Source organism: Octopus bimaculoides, chromosome 2 (assembly GCF_046866305.1).
Source record: "Octopus bimaculoides isolate indiv1 chromosome 2, ASM4686630v1, whole genome shotgun sequence".
Lineage (NCBI taxonomy): Eukaryota > Metazoa > Mollusca > Cephalopoda > Octopoda > Octopodidae > Octopus > Octopus bimaculoides.
Window position 1 is genome coordinate 28118838 of NC_142929.1, and position 20475 is coordinate 28139312.

The 20475-nt window shown below is 31.3% G+C and overlaps 1 protein-coding gene across 2 annotated transcripts in view; it reads right to left on the reverse strand.

Moving 5' to 3' along the window:
• Positions 1 to 20475, reverse strand: part of LOC106872737 (ras GTPase-activating-like protein IQGAP1) — a 176189-nt gene that overhangs the window by 43764 nt on the left and 111950 nt on the right. For both annotated transcript variants that reach the window (XM_089342174.1, XM_014919820.3), the window contains 6 exons: positions 10723 to 10813; positions 9995 to 10155; positions 8038 to 8128; positions 5224 to 5424; positions 1537 to 1700; positions 764 to 845 (listed from right to left, as the gene is read on the reverse strand). In XM_089342174.1, coding sequence (XP_089198300.1) covers positions 764 to 845; positions 1537 to 1700; positions 5224 to 5424; positions 8038 to 8128; positions 9995 to 10155; positions 10723 to 10813 — 790 coding nt within the window. The remainder of the gene's footprint in view (positions 1 to 763; positions 846 to 1536; positions 1701 to 5223; positions 5425 to 8037; positions 8129 to 9994; positions 10156 to 10722; positions 10814 to 20475) is intronic.

Consider the following 20475-nt stretch of genomic DNA (forward strand, 5'->3'; position numbering starts at 1 on the left):
CCCCCACCCCTTTACTCTGAATCACTTTTTATGGAATCCATGTCTCCTCTGTATGAGCCCAAATGGGCAGAGCCATTTTGTATACTGACTTTGTTCAGTCTCCAGCATTTTAGATGGGTCACCTTCCACTATGGTTGAAAATACATGTCTCCTGTACAGGAAGTAGGTTTAGTTTTGTAAACTTTAATATGAAATTGGCTGAACAATACCCCAATAGTTCATTCTCTTTATCATGCTCATGTGCGGGCGACACATGAAATCTTCCGAGCGGGATCTTGTGCGGGTGGCACATAAAAAACACCATTTCGAGCGTGGCCGTTTTCGTGCGGGTGACACGTAAAAGCACCCACTACACTCTCTGAGTGGTTGGCGTTAGGAAGGGCATCCAGCTGTAGAAACTCTGCCAAATTAGATTGGAGCCTGGTGTTGCCATCCGGTTTCACCAGTCCTCAGTCAAATCGTCCAACCCATGCTAGCATGGAAGGCAGACGTTAAACGATGATGATGATGATGATGATGGTCAGTGATGTGTGTGTGTGTGTGTAACACACATACACACATATTCCATTCTAAATACCTTCCAAACTTATTTCTAACAACATTACCAACACTTTGGAAAATCAAGATTTTCATATTCCTGTAAATAAAACTAACTGAAAAGTTTGCTTTATTTTCATGAAAGAAAATAAAAACCTATAAAGCAAGTATGATGATAATCACAAAAACAGTTGACACACAAGATATATATTGAACTTCCACTTACGTTCATGCTCCTGTTGAACTTGTTGATGAACTTTTTCTACTGCCATTACAATTTCATGGTGTGTTAGCTGCTCACAAGGTAACTATAATAAATATTCGAAAACATTTTTGAAAACCCAAAGTTGAGCTTATAGTACAGGAAGGGTTTATTCTCAATGTTAGGTGTAACTAGAAATGAAAATGGACCATAATAAGTGAAGAGATGCTGTGATGGAGAGGTCCTGTCAAACTCCTACAAACATGCCTCAATGCAATAGGCAGCAAACATGGTAAAAATGTCACATTTAGAAAAATTAAAATCTCTAAATGTCTAATCCAGCAAATTAATAAATAAAATTGTTTACATCCAAAGGTTAATAAGTTTACTTAGATAGGAATATAACTCATTTAGTTACAATAAAGTAATGATATGTAAATAAGATATTCAAACAATGTAGAACTAAGATGGTAAAATAACATAAAAATCCTTAGAATATTTATACTCTGAAGATTTATGATAATCAAAATTTTATACAATATTTTTCAGCACAAATCTAAATTTAGTAAGATAATGAAGTGTTGACCAGAAGTACCAATTATCTGGCAATAATCGTTTTAAGCTGACTAAAAGATGTGTAGGAAAAGGGCACCCAAATTAACTGATACAACACCTATGAGTATGGGAGTAATGATAAACAGTTATAGACATCCTCAATCAGAGGTGACTTGGATGTTGAACATCAACAATTGCAATCAACATTATATGTTATCTTACAGAAACACAAGCAAACTCACCTCAATTTTCTTCTGTTTTTCCTTTACTAGACAGTTTTGATACTTCTCACTGAGTTCAAAATCAAGTGTAGGAATATGTGCATTTGGATCACTTAGGGCAGTGAATGTTGCATGAGAATTTCTTCTGTCAATAGCACTATTTATTGCAGCAATTGCAGAAAGAACTAAAATAAGGAAAAAAAAAAGCCAAAATAAAGCATCTTCAATTAAATTTAACTAGGGTTAAATTGCAGTTTAAATTTAATCAATTACTAAATATATTGAAATGATTTCATAGAGATAAGCATTTCATCATCAATCAACCGATCAAGAAGGAAGACTGGTTCCTACTTTTTCAGTACTAAGAAAGCCTTTCAATTAACAACTTCACCCCTACTATCATTATTGGTCCTTTAGGGGGGGGGGGGGAAAATCATCCTGAAGCTTAGCTTAATAAAGTGTCAATGAATGAGTTTTAATGATTGGTTTATGAGTGCATTTGTACAGCTTCATTTATTGATAAAATAGGTTTAGTCAGCATTTAAGTTAAAAATCTGACTGGACTTCTACAATTGTCATTTTTAAATTAACAATTTAGCATTAACTCATAGATTCAAGATCTCAATGGTGTGGTTGTTTGTTTTTAGAATGACATTGCCGGGAATGTGTGAGAGGCTGGATCTGGTCAGTTTGACCATAAAACAGGTAGAATATTTGGGTTATATATGACTGGTTTAAATGCTAAAGAGCTAATACCTTTCTATTTTCTTTTGTAAGATATCAACTATTTGTAATATAACAAAGTTGTACAATAAAAACTCCAGAGTAGCACTGAAATATCAGAATTATTCTGTGATGTAACTCTACAGCTGATATTTCAAAACTCATTAATTGCAACTTTCAACATACTCTCTCTTTTACTCTTTTACTTGTTTCAGTCATTTCACTGCGGCCATGCTGGAGCACCGCCTTTAGTCGAGCAAATTGACCCCAGGACTTATTCTTTGTAAGCCTAGTACTTATTCTATCGGTCTCTTTTGCTGAACTGCTAAGTTATGGGGATGCAAACACACCACCATCGGTTGTCAAGCGATGTTGGGGGGACAAACACAAACATATACACACACATACATATATATGTATGTATATATACAATAGGCTTCTTTCAGTTTCCGTCTCCCAAATCCACTCACAAGGCTTTGGTTGGCCCGAGGCTATAGTAGAAGACACTTGCCCAAGGTGCCACGCAGTGGGAATGAACCCAGAACCATGTGGTTGGTAAGCAATCTACTTACCACACAGCCACTCCTGCGCCTGAAGTTTTGAATATTAGTTTCAATTCTCGCTATATTTGTCCAACACCTATACAAAGCTCACTAAAGAAATGGCTTTTCCAAAACACTATTTTTATTACATTCCATTTTCAATGCAAAAATGAGGAAATTGCAATGTTTGAGAATACTAAATAAAGCAAATGTTAATTAACATGCAACAGATTTGAAAATTATTTCTAATAATATCAAGTTAAAGATAGCAGAATACTTAATGCAGATACTACATTGCTTGTTATGAGGATATGCATGATATGCTTACAAAGAACTTCATAACATAACAAGAAAAATACATAACTAATTAAAGTTATTTAATCACAATATTAGACATCAATTGAAGTAAACCTTGTTGGACGTGAACAGAACCATAAAACAAAGATTCCATGCAGAATCCATAAATAGTGCTATTGTGCTGTGTTAACTACTGTAAAAATATCCGGCCAATATTAAATTACAATTGCTCTACACTGTTGCACTGCACATTTCATTTAATGTACCGACAAGAATTAACAATACTTTACAGTAATATTCATGAAATTTGGTATCATTGTAATTTACCAATATAATCATTATCAAATTAATGTCTATGTATTAAAGTTGAAAAAGCTACCAAAGACCTACAGCAAAACTTTAAAAAGCAGACATCAAATTTAATAAGCACAATGTAATCAAACCGAAAAATATAAAGAACTTTAAAATTGGCAGCAATCAGTGGAAATAGGAAATGAAACATTGATTTATTGCACATTATAATGCTTTTATAAATAGTAATAAGAAATAATAATGGGTATTTGCATAACTTTCTTACATTATATACAAATTTGAAAATGAAAGTGAATTTATTTAGACAGAAATATAGATCAAAACCTATTATTACTACTGCAATTGTTCAAACTCATTTAGTGTGTGATAAAGAAATATTAGAAAAAACATGATAACTATAGTTTTGAGATTTGATCTACCAACTAAATTAGTATGCTACAGAATTAGCTGTATTAATTAAAATGTCCTCATGAATGATAAACTAGTTTTTTGCTTTAAAAAATAAAAAAAAAAAAAAAAAAGAAATTCCTCATGAAAACAGGAAATTAGATGAGACAGTAGACCCTTTTCCCATATTTATTAGCTAGAAATCAAAATTGATTAATTGATTCCATATACTAAGCATATATACACACTTGGCTTACCCATATTATTTTATCTAAATTCCACTATCTAAAATCTATATCAAATAACTAGTGATATATATTTGATGGTAACACATCACTTATGAAAATTAAGTGAAGTCAATCTCAACTTTAAACCAATGAAAATGAGCTTATTTGAATTGAATATTATATATCACAGTATGTCAACCATTTCATACATACAACACACACATACGTGTGTGTGTGCTCTTAAAACTAAAACAAGAAAGTCATTTAAACTTTTTGAAAAATAATAAAATATTGCGAATAAAAAAAAAATTTTAAACTGGAATTAAAAGATGAAATTAGTTTCATCTTTTAATTTTATTGACTACATCACTCCCACTCAAATTATTCCCAAATATTTTAAAACTAAATTTATCAATTTAATATCAACCAAAACCATTCTTGCTTCTATTCCAAACAATAGACACTTAATCACAGAGAAAAATTTGGTTGTACTTAATTCCACGCTTTAAAAGAAGTTATCAGGATAAAAACTGTAAAGAGAAATAAAATCGGCCTAATTCTGAGCTGTCATGGAATTCTCTAGAACATAGTGACATTCAAAGTGTCAGCATGACCCATAGAAGAATCAGATCAGCTATTTCAATTCCAGAAAGTTTAGATTCTGTCATTTTGTCCATATTTGTGAGTCAGATTCAATGACAAAAGATTATCTGATAATATAGATTTGGAATTGGCACCTGCTATAAAGAATCAAACTCATATTTTATAAACAAGGGAAGAGATTTTTTAAATATAATTTGATTAGGCATTATTTAGAAAAATGCATATCAATAATCGATCCAGTATTATCAACACGAAAATAGTTTGAGTATGCTTATAAAAGAAAGAAAGTGATAATGGTATTATCTGCGTCCAATAGCAGTAAGTTTTGGCCATTGTACCATGGCTGATTTAATAAAATCACCAGGCATTAAATTATGCTCCAATGTATCATTCTTCACTCATAAAATCAATAATATTATTTAATAGATAAGAACAAATCCTTTTCTGTTTTTAGCCATACATTATATTTTAGACAATGCTATTATCCAAAATAATACTACCAAAAATATTTCCAATTTTATTCAGTTTAAAAATAGAGTTACTAAGACAAAATGGTCAGGATTCATTTAATAAAGTCTTAATATATCACATTCAATAGAAAAGTAAGACAAATTTACTTTTGACTGCATTAAAAATTTCATGATACTCCAGAGAGGCCTGTTTCTCTTGCCTAATACTACAGAACTCATCACAGTACAACATAGGGGCAGTGTCATCGATTGGACTCAATTGGGCAGCTGGGTTCTGAAGAGCTTTCATTAATTGCTCAGCATCAGTGTTTTCAATAGCAAGATTGATATTCTTCACGGCAACTTGCTCTGCGATAAAGAATTTCAACAATTTCAACTTTAAAAAAGAAATTTTCTGTTTGTAATTAACATAAACAAATCCATAAAAAAAAATACACATTACAAAGAATAAAGAAAAAAAGCTTTTATGCATGAATGTATATACAGTCATATTTACATACACATACATGTATAATATACATACATACGTATAAACACACACATTTGCATATACACATACAAAAATATACAGAACTATATATACATAAAGACATTTATATATGCACACACTTATAGTGATAGCACTGGAATGGAACTACAAAATGAAATATGGAATATTAATGCATTTAGTCCTCACATCTGGATCTTTTGAAATATATACATACACATATATGTAGCCATATTCATTTGTGTATGTGTTTGTGTATAGAATTGATGCATAAGCATCAAAGAATATACCCACGATAATAACACATTTGCTAACAGTTCATTAAACACATTATTATAAACCAGTAAAACCAAATAAGACTGATCTGGATATATATATATATATATATATATATATATATATATATATGAAATTGGCAACAGTTTTCTGATTAACGTAACATTTTTGAAAGTGTCTGTATACAGTTTTTAAATTTAATTTAATTTAAATTACTCATGTATCACAATTATGTAATTATATATTTGTTATTGTTTATCTCCATGAAACAGCTGCTGAGCACAAATTATGAACTATTTGTGAAGTTCAATGCTTTTCTGCTAAATATATTGCTCTTAAAGATCATTTTAGCTGATTATGTGTATCTAATATAGATTTACTGTGAAGTAAGAATGTACTGGAGATTAACAACTTATTGAGCTCATAATTTTCGTGGATTTATTCTTTGATCTTTATACATCAATTGCCCCTCTCTGTGTATGTATGTATGTGTATACACACACATCAGTATATAAGTTTACACACATCTTTATATATATATCTTTTTATACACATACATTTATATACACATCTAAGTATCTATGCATCTATTTTTATCTATATATATACAAATATGCAACACAACCATAAACTCAAAACCCCTAAAAAAAAAAAACTTACCTTTACCAGACAGAGTCCCAATGAAGAACAATCACAGAATATTAATGTGTGGTATACAACAAGAAAATCCCCATGAACCCTCAAACAAGCTTAACCCTACAAGAACTAGAGTTTCATGTAAACATATAAATATATATGCATACATATTGAGGAACTGTTTTACCACCTGATGCTCTTGCTGTTGCCAACCCTTTGTAATGGATCCCTTATTGCACATATCTTCAAAGATTCAAAGCTAGCAGATGATTTGTTGACAGGGAGTTTGTTTTGCAATAATGTCACTGCTTGAGGCACATTGACTTTCAGAGAAGTGCAAATGTTAAACACACACACACACACACACACACACACACACACACACACACACACACAAAGAGAGCCAGCTGTCACTCATGAACAATTATGGCTTGGTAACATGTAACATGCTTTTGCTATTTGCTTAAGGTACCTGTGTAATGTGAGCAGGCATACATCCTCATGACTTTTCAACCCTTTGACCCAGCAGCACATTCAGGATGTAACAGGAGAGAAGGCTGCATCAGCACTTGGCTGGTACTCATTTTCAAATGAGTTGACTGCATCAACATGAATGAAGTGCCCTTGCTCAAGAATACAACATGCTATCTGGTACAGTAATTGAAACCACATTATAATTCTGAGCTGAACACTTCAAATATTAGGCCAAACACTTAAGTATTTATGTACATAATGAGCTTCTTTGTTTCCATGTATGAAATCCACCCATAAGACAGGTCAGTCCAAGGAGAGAGTGGAAGACACCTGCCGAAGGTGTTACACAAGGAAATTAACCCAAAACCATGTGGTTAGGAAGTACACACAAAATGTGGTTTAAATTTTACGACAGTAACAACATATATATATATATATATATATACATATATATATATATATATATATATATATATACAGGTAAAGAAGAGTAAAGAAGGAATGAAAGAAAATTTATTAAAATTATTCCAAGAACAATAAATATTTAAAATGGAAATCGTTGATATTTAGATACTTTTGGAAAATGATATTATATACATGTTTAAAGAAAAGTAGTAATGTGCCTGAACACTGGATTCTGCCCCATAAGATGGATAGGAATGGAATTTATGGAGGAATAATTGGGCAATAGGTTTACTTTGGGTATTGCTGCTTGTGAGATGCAGTAGGGCAAGTAGAAAAGGTGTGTATCAGTGGGTAAGTGTTTGGTAGAGCTGAGTACCATAACCATACAGATGGCCACTGGGAGTGGAGGGAAACTAAAGATGATTGTTATGACTGATTCAACATCTTTGGGCTATTGGAAGTTGGTGGGTGAAAGAAGTGAAAGTCATGCAGTTGCATATATTCTTGTGTTAAGAGATAGATTAAAGCATTTGATAAGGATAGGAACTGGTTTCTGAGAGAACTGTGTAATTGAATGAAGAATTATAAAATTTTACCCGAAAGAAATATATATCTAACAAGTTTTGTGTAAATATTTCACAATCTATTCTAAAATGCATAAAAGAAAGAAAAAGATCACATACTCTGATATTCTACGTCTGCTTCCTGGTTTGCAAGATTGATTGCAGCTTGAACTTCATCTTTATCTAAGAAAACATCGCCACCATTATTGTTCTGTGCAAATAAAATATATCAAGAAGGTATGAAAAACAGTTGTCAAGAAAAATGTAAAGGATAGATTTTATAAGTTGAGATAATATAAGAGTTGCAGCTAGCAGCAGTTCATTCACGTGTATAAATCCTTGAAGATCAATATCTTTACCCGTTGAAAAGATTTTTTTTTGGGGGGGGGGAGAATGAGGTGGGAATTTTCCACCTATTAACAAAGTTTTTTTTTCCTAACAAAAGCAGTTTAGATTGTGAGGAATTTTTTCTTCTTCTGATTTTATGATATTGAGTGCTGTAATGTTTCAGCTATCAAAACTCTTAAATGTATTTCAACATCATTAGGATGCAATTTGCAGTGTAATTATTTTTCAGATCATATCCATTATATTAGCAATCACATCTGCATTGAAGGGAGTATAGGTATAATTCTTTTACAGTCCCAGTATTCTGAATAAGCTATATCGGTAATTTATGCAGTGAATGATCTCTACCAAATCATTTTTTTTTAAATAGAAGAAACCTAAAATTAAAAATGAATGAAGCACCATGTAAGGCTAAGTACTGTATTACTAACAACATAGTAGAAGTTGAACTCTTATTACTGTCATCATATTGCAGGCATCTAACTGATTGTCCTAGCTTTATTGTTTGAGCAGTAAATAACCTCCAGCCCTCTGTACACCACAGATGAATGATTTTAAATAAAAAGAGCATCTAGCAGGAAAAACAACTGCTTCAGCAAATAGACTATACCACACTTTACAAGCATGTGAAAGTGGTTCTAAAAGTTAATACTTGTTTTATATTTTATGAAATACTATTGAAGACTTGTTGGCATTAATAAATAAGAAACCTGCAGTAACAGAGCTAAATAACACACACGTAAAATTTCAAATTCTAAAACCTATCATATATATTCAATGATAACACAATAAAGCAATAACTAATCACAATCATACACATTCCTTCGAAGCTGGTAGGGTGCATGGCTGCACAGTTGTTGTAATAGTGTGGTACACATCAAAATGTAACCACTCATACTTCACAAACGTGTTTCATAAGCTGCATGAAAGTTTCAATGCTATGCACTACCTTTGAATTTAAAATGTTTTGGCTCAAAGCATCAAAAGTTGCTCTCTCTGGCAGGGAAAAACTAGAAGGAACATTGATTAAAAGTAAATTTTTGCAATTTGTTTTGCGTTTATCAAACCTTCCTCCACACTTCTTATCTTTATGTGAAACTTTAATGAGAATTTCCATGTAATGGTACAACTAAAGATTAAAGACAAAATTATTTTACTTTATAAGCAAGACTCCTTACTAATAATGCTGAAAACAGATACAATATCAGATTTTTTCTTTCCATGAAATACCAACTAATAACTAAATTAAGCATTGACCATACAAATTTCACCTATTTAAATCAAAATGCTACTATTATTTTTATAGGTTCTACCATTATTTAACTAAGAAATAAATAATTTAAGTATTCTATAGAATAGACCAGAGAGTAAAATATTGCTTTGCTTTCCAATTTATCATTATAGCATTTTTATCATAAGGAACAATGTTGAGAGCTGGTCTACCCATATAAAACTACCATCACTACTTAGATGTTATTACTACTAATAACCCTTTCACTGTGAAATTAAATTTCATGATTATTTCAGTAATGATGCTAAACATCATCCAAAAAATATTCTGCAAGTGACATTGCTTCAATAAATTTTACATATTTCAACAGAAAATAATTAAAAACATAACATTCCCAACAAAAGAAAGACTGATATATAAAACTTTTCTGCATTAAAAGGGTTAATAGCAGATTTAATTTGAGAAAGTTTACATGAAACTACTAAAATAAATATTTACTTTTTTCAGTTCAAGTGTGTCTTGCAGACATTTCATATAGAAGTCAATGTTGTTGAGGTTTACATTCTTCAGTGATAGAAAACCTGATGTGAGAGCATTAATCAAAGAATCACGATCCATTTTTTGAAGAGCATCATTGATCCAAGTCAATGATGTGTAAACTGAAAAATATCAAAAGAACAAATCGGGAATTATACATTTTGCTTAAATTTTTTAATATAAACAAATAAATGAAATCCTTAATACTATAATTCTTAGTCTGCTCAACTGCTCATATTCTAGTCATAAGCTGAACAGTTTTAACTTCAACATACAAGAAAAAAAAATGGATATAGAAATTAGCTTAAATCACTATGATCAATATTGATTGTGTCAATTTCTCTTATTTCCTTTCATTGTATCTACTTAACTGATAGCAGAAACTGGATTGTGTGGAAATGTTATTAAGAGCAAGAAATAAAGGGATTCTTGAGTATTAAAGCTTTAGCATTACTTTGAAAAGTACTAAATCCTTTAATGACTGATAGTTACTTCATGAAGTTTGAAACTTTAATCAACCAAATTTAATCTGTATGAATTATGATAATTTTATAATGAAACATGTTTATAGAGAATCTTTCACTCTGATGCATTTTTATTTTTGTACATGTCACATTAATATTTTAAAAAGAAATTTAACAAAATAACTTAGTGCATTTCCATAGAAAATATAAGAATTGTTGACTCACCATTGACTTGGTTTATATATCCTTGAATCTCAGCTTGAGTTAAGAGTTCATCATAGACATCTGCCTCATATGTACTGTTAGGATCAATGAACTAAAAAAAATGATATAATTTAACCCTTTAATACTCAGATTACTTTGTCAAATGTAATGCTTATTTATTCACATTGTTTTGAATTAATCATGCATTATTTTGTGGCTTTGAGATTTAAGTGATGCGATTGTCTATTTTTAGAGTGACATGTAAGATAGGGGTGAGAGGCTGGATCTAGTCAGTTTGCAAATAAAACAAGTAGGATATTTCAGGTTGGATATGGCCAGTTTAAATGTTAAAGGGTTGATTAGAATTAAACAACAGAACAATAATTAAAATTGCATTTTACATCTCTGAAATTGCTTATTACTAAAAGTTTTAGTTAACCAGACTTATTCTACACATTGTTTTTCTAACTATACCACATTTCTAATGATACACTATACAATAATGGTCCTACATCATTATTTTATAGTTGGTTTTTCCATGCCTGAATGAACAAAAGTTTTCTCCATTACAGTCTCACCACTTATTGCAGTCTTTAATCATCTCTTCTGTGAGGTTCAATCCTAAGTTTAGCCCTAATCCCTTTTTTCCCTATGTCTTCAACAGTCTACCTATTCTGCAGGTTTGTTTCTCTTGGATCATTAAGCACTTTGTTTTGCTCCAATACCATCCTCCATATACACCACTTGTCCAAACCAGCACACAACTACAAAAACTCTTCTGTTCTCTTGCATACAACTACTGCAACTTATTTTAAGTTTTTTCCCCTCAACTCACAACACAACTTCTTACACCCAGTTTTCTTTTGTTTTAATCAATTCATTTGTAATCTACATCCATTCACACTAACATTACATACTCCACATTCAATGCCATGCATTACTATCATGCAATATTGCACTTCGAACACAAACATCATACAATTTATCATCCAAGTATCAAAGAGAATCCCTTTATTGTCAGCAGAAGTAACAGCTCCTAAATATGTTTTAATTGATTTTGAAATCCCTAAAAAGTCTGATGTTATTTACTAAACAGCCGATCCATTAAACATAGATTCTGAATGCAAACCCAGCTGAAGATTATGTGTGTGTGTGTGGTCTTTTTTTGTGTTAAATATGACAATCTTTTGCCTGATTTAGCACCACCCAATAGCTGACCCTTGGGTATCTTTAGGGGAGTTCACTCTGGATCTCTTCCTCTCAACAGTCTTGGAGGACCTAAAAGGAAAGCAGCCATGAGAACTGCCATTCTTCCTCCAGCCAAACTATTAAAAAATTATTTTACCATGCCAGAAAAGGTTGGGTAGATCCACTCAACAAAGCAAAACAAAAAAATTTTGATTTTCATTTTATCTGTTAGGCCTATCATCCTAAGATTTCATTTCCTCTTACACTTTGACCAATTCAATAGCAATTTAGGACATGTCCACAGCTTTGTAGCTTTTCTTTCACAAATAACTGATGTCTTTTAATGACCAGCTGCTTGTCCAGCTCAATTTGACTTTCACACAAGATGTTCAAAAGCCACACATCAAAAAGATTATTGCTATCTATGTTTTCTTGAGTCTTAACAGACATTCTACATTGAATGCAATGTCTCTGCTATGCAGTAACTTATTTTATGCTTTATACAGTGCACCTTTTGCATGTGTGCATGCAAACACACACACACACATACTTAACTGAAAATATCTGATGACTGCAATAATGCTGCCATGACTGGATTTCATGAAAAGCTTCAACATTTGCTTATATATATTGCATTTTATTTATTTACATAATGGACAGGTGATATAGATTTAAAAGATAATATTCACCATTTTGTCACAAAAAGGAAAAAAAAAAAAAAACTATCCAAGAAGAGTCGAAAATATTCCATGAAATATCGATTTTAATTAAACATTTATTCAAGATATGCTATAACAAACAGCAGCAGTCAGTGTCTGATGACTAATTCTCAGATATACTAGACATGCTGAATTGTATATATACCTTAGAGTCTTTGCTCATCATCAAATATGTAAAAAAATATGTAAAAAAATATGTAAAAAAAAACTGCATATCTAGTTTACTATATTTTGTCAGCTATATTATGTTGTAGATACAAATCTTCCAAGAGATAACACATTGTATATATTTTCTCTCTCTTTTTATATATATATATATATATATATATATATGAAGAATATATTTTAATAGATAATTTTTTTTATGCAGCTGCTGTGAGATAATCATCATGCACGAGTAAATGTTTTTAGATGCTTACCAGAAAACTAAGTATGAAAAGTATAAACATCTGTTTCCACACACAAATTTGTTACAACACCTTTTCAGATAACACTTATGATGACCATCTTAAAGGGGCTTATTACTTTTATATACTACTACAGTCATCTCCCAAACCTATCAAATTGCCAAAAATCTGTTACTCTATTTTTGTCTAATTTGTTAGCTTCATCTATTAATGGTAGTGAGATCAAAAAATTTGCGTTTGCATCCCCATGGTTCTTGGTTTGATCCTGCTAAATGGAATCTTGGACAAGGTCTTCAACTATTGTGTTTTGGGTTGCTCAATGCCTTTTGGAAGATGGACGCGGATGCTTGCTGTATATGTGTATACCAGCAAAAGAAAGTAAAATCCTATATATATATATACAATGAAAATGCACACAAAATACTGATGCAAACAAAACTACCTTGTGTTATTTATTTGCCCAAGTTGCACAGAAGCTGTCTTGTTACCCTGGCCATTAGATCTTATGAACCATTTACTGATTCACTGGAAATTTATAACTAATGATACTCACCGCTGAATTTAGATGAAGAGGTGCTTGTCTCCCCCCTTGTAAACATAAGGACACAGGAAATGTGTCAAGGCCGATAGGAAGCAGTGCAGCTTCCTAGGTCTAACCAACAGTAGTATTATTCCCTTCAGGGGACTGTGACATTAAGTTGACAGCATACAACTACGTTGACAGCATACAACTACTTATGAACCATTTACTGATTCACTGGAAATTTATAACTAATGATACTCACCGCTGAATTTAGATGAAGAGGTGCTTGTCTCCCCCTTGTAAACATAAGGACACAGGAAATGTGTCAAGGCCAACAGTAACTGGAGCAGCTTTCTAGGTCTAACCAACAGTAGTATTATTCCCTTCAGGGGACTGTCACATTAAATTGACAGCATACAACTACTTTAAAAGGTGTTATGTTCTTTTCGGTATCTCAAATTACTTAAACTAATAAATGCATGTAATGCATATGGAAGATGACAGTTGCCTAAGTGGGTGGAATCTGAGGATGAAGGAGGCCAAGTAAGATATGGAACAAAACAGAGCTGCAAGAAGGATGAAAAGGGCTGCAACTTGTAGTAAAGTGCTATGTTACAGAGATCTCACCAACCCTATGTAAGCAAAGAAAAACAAATGTAAAAAAAATGATGGTAAAGGTAATGTAGACTGGGATGTATAGAATCTACACTTGGGTCACTCCCAACCATTAAGTCTCCCTGCACTGTTCTCTTCCTCTTTCTCATCTACCACTCACCCCTTTCCCATCAATGTGCCCTTCTACTATCACTATCTTCAATCACCTATGTAATCAAGGATGGCATCACACTGGATCTGTCAGTATTCCTTCAGTTTCCCACTTATCACCTCATCTTTATTGCTAGTCATCTTTCTGCCCCTCTGATCATTCTTTTCCCTGTCACTCACTGACACCCATCACTTTCACCAACATCCATCACTCCTCAAATTACTCCTGCTCCTACCATTCACTGACATCACTCTCTCCTTCCGAGCATTCACTTCTAGTACTCCAATTCTATTTCCATATCTCCCTCTTATGGCTCATGCTATTTCTGTTGAATTTTCTAACAAACCATCCTCATGAAGCTATCTCACTTCCTCTTTGTTCTCTATCACCCACTAGTTCGGGTCCCTTTTCATTACTATCTACAAGGTAACACTCTGGTATTGGAGATAACTATTCAGTGCTAGTGAATGAAAAAATACAGCAAATGGTAGAGAAGACACTAGTTTTGCCAAGGACAAGATAATCACCCAAGTGTAGGTGCCATGAAAAGATGTATCAAATACACACTGTAAAGTGGTTGGTGATAGAAAAGACATCAAGCCATAAAAACCATGCTCAATGCAGTCCTGTGTGTCATCAGATCATGTTGAACCATCCAACTCAAGTCACATGAAAGACATGTTAAACCATGACGATGATGTAGTCCTAAGTTAACTCATCATCATGAAGAACAAGTTACTACATAACATCCAAGGTCCTGTTATATTTTGCATTTAATATGCAAAACATCCCCCCACTCATATTGTTTATAGCTATATCAAATGTCCCTATGTTCCCCTCTTGCTAAGCTATCTACACACATACACAAACATAGCAGGTCTCCATTATTTGATAATGGAACTTCAGTTGTCCAAATCAGCTGAATAACTACTACTGAATTAATGTGAAGTGGCTGAGCCTTCCACAAACACACGTACTCTTAATGTAATTCACAAGCAGAAGCAACATGACACAGAGTGTAGTAGTAAGGATGTACCTTTTGAATAACAGGTACAATTGAGCTGATAGGCTTGAATATAGTTTCTGCCTATCCAATTTCATTCACAAGTTATGGATTAGCTCAAGGCTGTAGACAATTACATTTGCCCAATGTGTCAAAATGGAATCAAACCAGAGACCTCTTGGATGCAAAGCAAAATTCTTAACCATTTGGTCATACTGCATCTACATATATATCATTATTTAATGTCCATGTTCCATGCTGGCATGTGTTGGATGGGTCCAACGACTGCATCATGCCTCAATATCTCCATTGGCAATGTTTTCTACAGTTGGAAGCCCTTCTTAAAACACACACACACACACACACTTTGGTTAGGCATTGCAATACTAATAACCTGATATAGAACTCAATATATAATGTTTCTGAATGAAGTGTTAGTAAAGAGCAGTAATAAAAAATGAGAGGACAAAGGAATAAACTTGTGAACTTCATTAGCTTACAGCTGTTTCTGCTATTAATATGCAGTGGACTTATAGTTGAGTGCCTCAGTAACACCTTATAGCTTCAGAGCTTCAAATATGAATGTAATTTGTTTGGGAAAAACAATTACATTTATGCATATACACAAAAAAAGTATCACAATGAGAAAACATGTACATGGCTTTTAAACTCCAGGTCTATTGTATTTATTGTACAAAAGTTCTAGTTAGCTGATTTTACTCGAGTTGTTTTGCTTGCTTATTTTAGATTTGCATCCCATTTCTAGAGGAATATTTTGTCTACTAACTACTTGGATTAATTTAGTTGACCAAAAGTTATCAACTCACCATATTATAGAATACTCTACTTCTATTTGTGAATTATCCTCTCTTCGAAAATAGTGTGAAAAGTTAGTAGCTAAATCTACATAGAACCTCAAATTTAAATGAACACTTTGTATTTTGTGAATTATAATGGCTAGTGAAGTTAGAATGCTGGATTACTGTCATGAAGATCATTACTTCCAATTTCACTATACATTTTATCCCATAGCAAGACACAATTTTCCCAATTTACAAGGCTAACAAAACAGGCAACACTCCTACATCATCAAATGAATGATTAACAGCAGCAAGAGTGTTCAGCAGTAATACAATTGCTTAAAAAAGAGAAAAGAAATCCTACGAACATTAAATGATGGTGATGATAAAAACATCATATATATATATATATATATATATATATATATATATATATATATATATATACATATATATGATGATAAAATCATCATATATATATATATATATATATATATATATATATATGATGATAAAATCATCATATATATATATATATATATATATATATATATATATGATGATAAAAACATCATATATATATATATATATATATATGATGATAAAAACATCATATATATATATATATATATATATATATGATAAAAACATCATATATATATATATATATATATATATATATATATATATGATGATAAAAACATCATATATATATATATATATATATATATATATGATAAAAACATCATATATATATATATATATATATATATATGATGATAAAAACATCATATATATATATATATATATATATATATATATATGATGATAAAAACATCATATATATATATATATATATATATATGATGATAAAAACATCATATATATATATATATATGATGATAAAAACATTATATATATATATATATATGATGATAAAAACATCATATATATATATATATATATATATATATGATGATAAAAACATCATATATATATATATATATATATATGATAATAAACACATCATATATATATATATATATATATATGATAATAAAAACATCATATATATATATATATATATATGATAATAAAAACATCATATATATATATATATGATAATAAAAACATCATATATATATATATATATATATATGATAATAAAAACATCATATATATATATATATATGATAATAAAAACATCATATATATATATATATATATGATAATAAAAACATCATATATATATATATATATATGATAATAAAAACATCATATATATATATATATATATATATATATATATATATATATATATATATGATAATAAAAACATCATATATATATATATATATGATAATAAAAACATCATATATATATATATATGATAATAAAAACATCATATATATATATATATGATAATAAAAACATCATATATATATATATATATATATATATATATATGATAATAAAAACATCATATATATATATATATATATATGATATATATATATATATATATATATATGATAATAAAAACATCATATATATATATATATATATATATATGATAAAAATATATATATATATATATTTATATATATATATGATGATAAAAACATCATATATATATATATATATTTATATATATATATGATGATAAAAACATATATATATATATATATGATGATAAAAACATCATATATATATATATGATGATAAAAACATATATATATATATGATGATAAAAACATCATATATATATATATGATGATAAAAACATCATATATATATATATGATGATAAAAACATCATATATATATATATATATATATATATATATATATATGATGATAAAAACATCATATATATATATACATATATATATATATATATATATATATATATGATGATAAAAACATCATATATATATATATATATATATATATATATATATATGATGATAAAAACATCATATATATATATATATATATATATATGATGATAAAAACATATATATATATATATATGATGATAAAAACATCATATATATATATATATGATGATAAAAACATCACATATATATATATATATATATATGATGATAAAAACATCATATATATATATAATGATAAAAACATCATATATATATCATCATCATCATCATCATCATCGTTTAACGTCCGCTTTCCATGCTAGCATGGGTTGGACGATTTGACTGAGGACTGGTGAAACCGGATGGCAACACCAGGCTCCAGTCTGATTTGGCAGAGTTTCTACAGCTGGATGCCCTTCCTAACGCCAACCACTCAGAGAGTGTAGTGGGTGCTTTTACGTGTCACCCGCACGAAAACGGCCACGCTCGAAATGGTGTCTTTTATGTGCCACCCGCACAAGCCAGTCCAGGGGCACTGGCAACGATCTCGCTCGAAAATCCTACAGGAGCCAGTCAGGCGGTACTGGCAACGGCCACGCTCAAAATGGTGCATCTCATGTGCCACCCGCACAAGAACCAGTCCAGGGGCACTGGCAACGATCTTACTTGGCTTGCCGGGTCTTCTCACGCACAGCCCATTTCCAAAGGTCTCGGTCCGTAGTCATCGCCTCGGTGAGGCCCAATGTACGAAGGTCTTGCCTCACCACCTCAGCCCAGGTCTTCCTGGGCCTACCTCTTCCACGGGTTCCCTCAACTGTTAGGGTGTGGCACTTTTTCACGCAGCTATCCTCCTCCATTCTCACCACATGTCCATACCAGCGCAATCGTCTCTCTTGCACGCCACAACTGATGCTTCTAATGTTCAGCTTTTCTCTCAAGATACTTACACTCTGACGGGTATTCACATTGACATTACACATCCAACGGAGCATACTGGCTTCATTCCTTGCGAGCTTACGTATGTCCTCAGCAGTTACAGCCCATGTTTCACTGCCATGTAGCATGGTTGTTCGTACGCATGCGTCATACAGTCTGCCTTTTACTCTGAGTGAGAGTCCCTTTGTCGCCAGCAGGGGTAAGAGCTCTCTAAACTTTGCCCAGGCTATTCTTATTCTAGCAGCTACACTTTCAGCGCACCCACCCCCACTACTAACTTGGTCGCCCAGATAGCGGAAGCTATCGACTACCTCTAGTTTTTCACCCTGAAATGAGATAGAAGTTGTTTCCTGTTTGTTTGCAGTCTTTATTGCACCTGAACATCTGCCACAAACAAAAACTAACTTGCTAGTTAACCTGCCTTTGATGTTGCTGCACCTCTTATGTGTCCATAGCTTGCACCGGGTACATCTTATAGAGTTACTACCTACTCCTTTTCTACATACTGAGCAGGGCCATCTACCTGAAGGGGTTTGTGTTTTATCTACCTTCCTACTTATTAGGATTTTGGTTTTAGCTAGGTTGACTCTAAGGCCCTTCAATTCTAGACCTTGCTTCCACACCTGAAACTTCTCTAGTTCTGATAGTGACTCCGCAATTAGGGCAAGGTCATCAGCATAGAGGAGCTCCCAGGGGCAACCTGTCTCGAACTCCTCTGTGATTGCCTGGAGGACTATGGTAAATAATAGGGGGCTGAGGACGGAACCTTGGTGGACCCCTACCTCTACCCGGAATTCATAAAAACATCATATATATATATATAATGATAAAAACATCATATATATATATAATGATAAAAACATATATATATATGATGATAAAAACATCATATATATATATGATGATATGATGATAAAAACATCATATATATATATATATATATATATATATATATATATATATATATATATATATATATATATATATATATATGATGATAAAAACATCATATATATATATATATATATATATATATATATATATATATATACAAATATATATATATATATTTGTAAGTATCTGTAATTAACAATGCTTAATTGTGTCTCATATGTATTATTTAAATACATAAGAAAGCAAATTCCATCACTATTGTCAATAGATAAGTGCTCAGGAATAATAAAAACAGTTAAATACCTCAGATAAGTAAAAGATGTTTTTATTAAGTTTGCCTTGCTGTAACAAAAATAAATTATGCAGCTGACCATTACAAGCTCTCCAATGCCTAAATACCACTTTTAGAGCTTCTATTTATGAATGTGGAGGTGGAGATTGGAATAATAATAATAATGGAATCAAAATGAGTGGTCAGTCAACGTTGAGATTAAAAATAAATTATCCCTAAAACACACAAAATATAAGCAGAGTTATATCTCCTGTAAAGTTTCAGATTAGGCAGATATTGGAAACAAATTCATTATTTGAATGGGCTTCATAAAAAATTCAGAATGCAATAACTGGATCTAGCCTGAAACTGAATAGGTTTGCAGCAA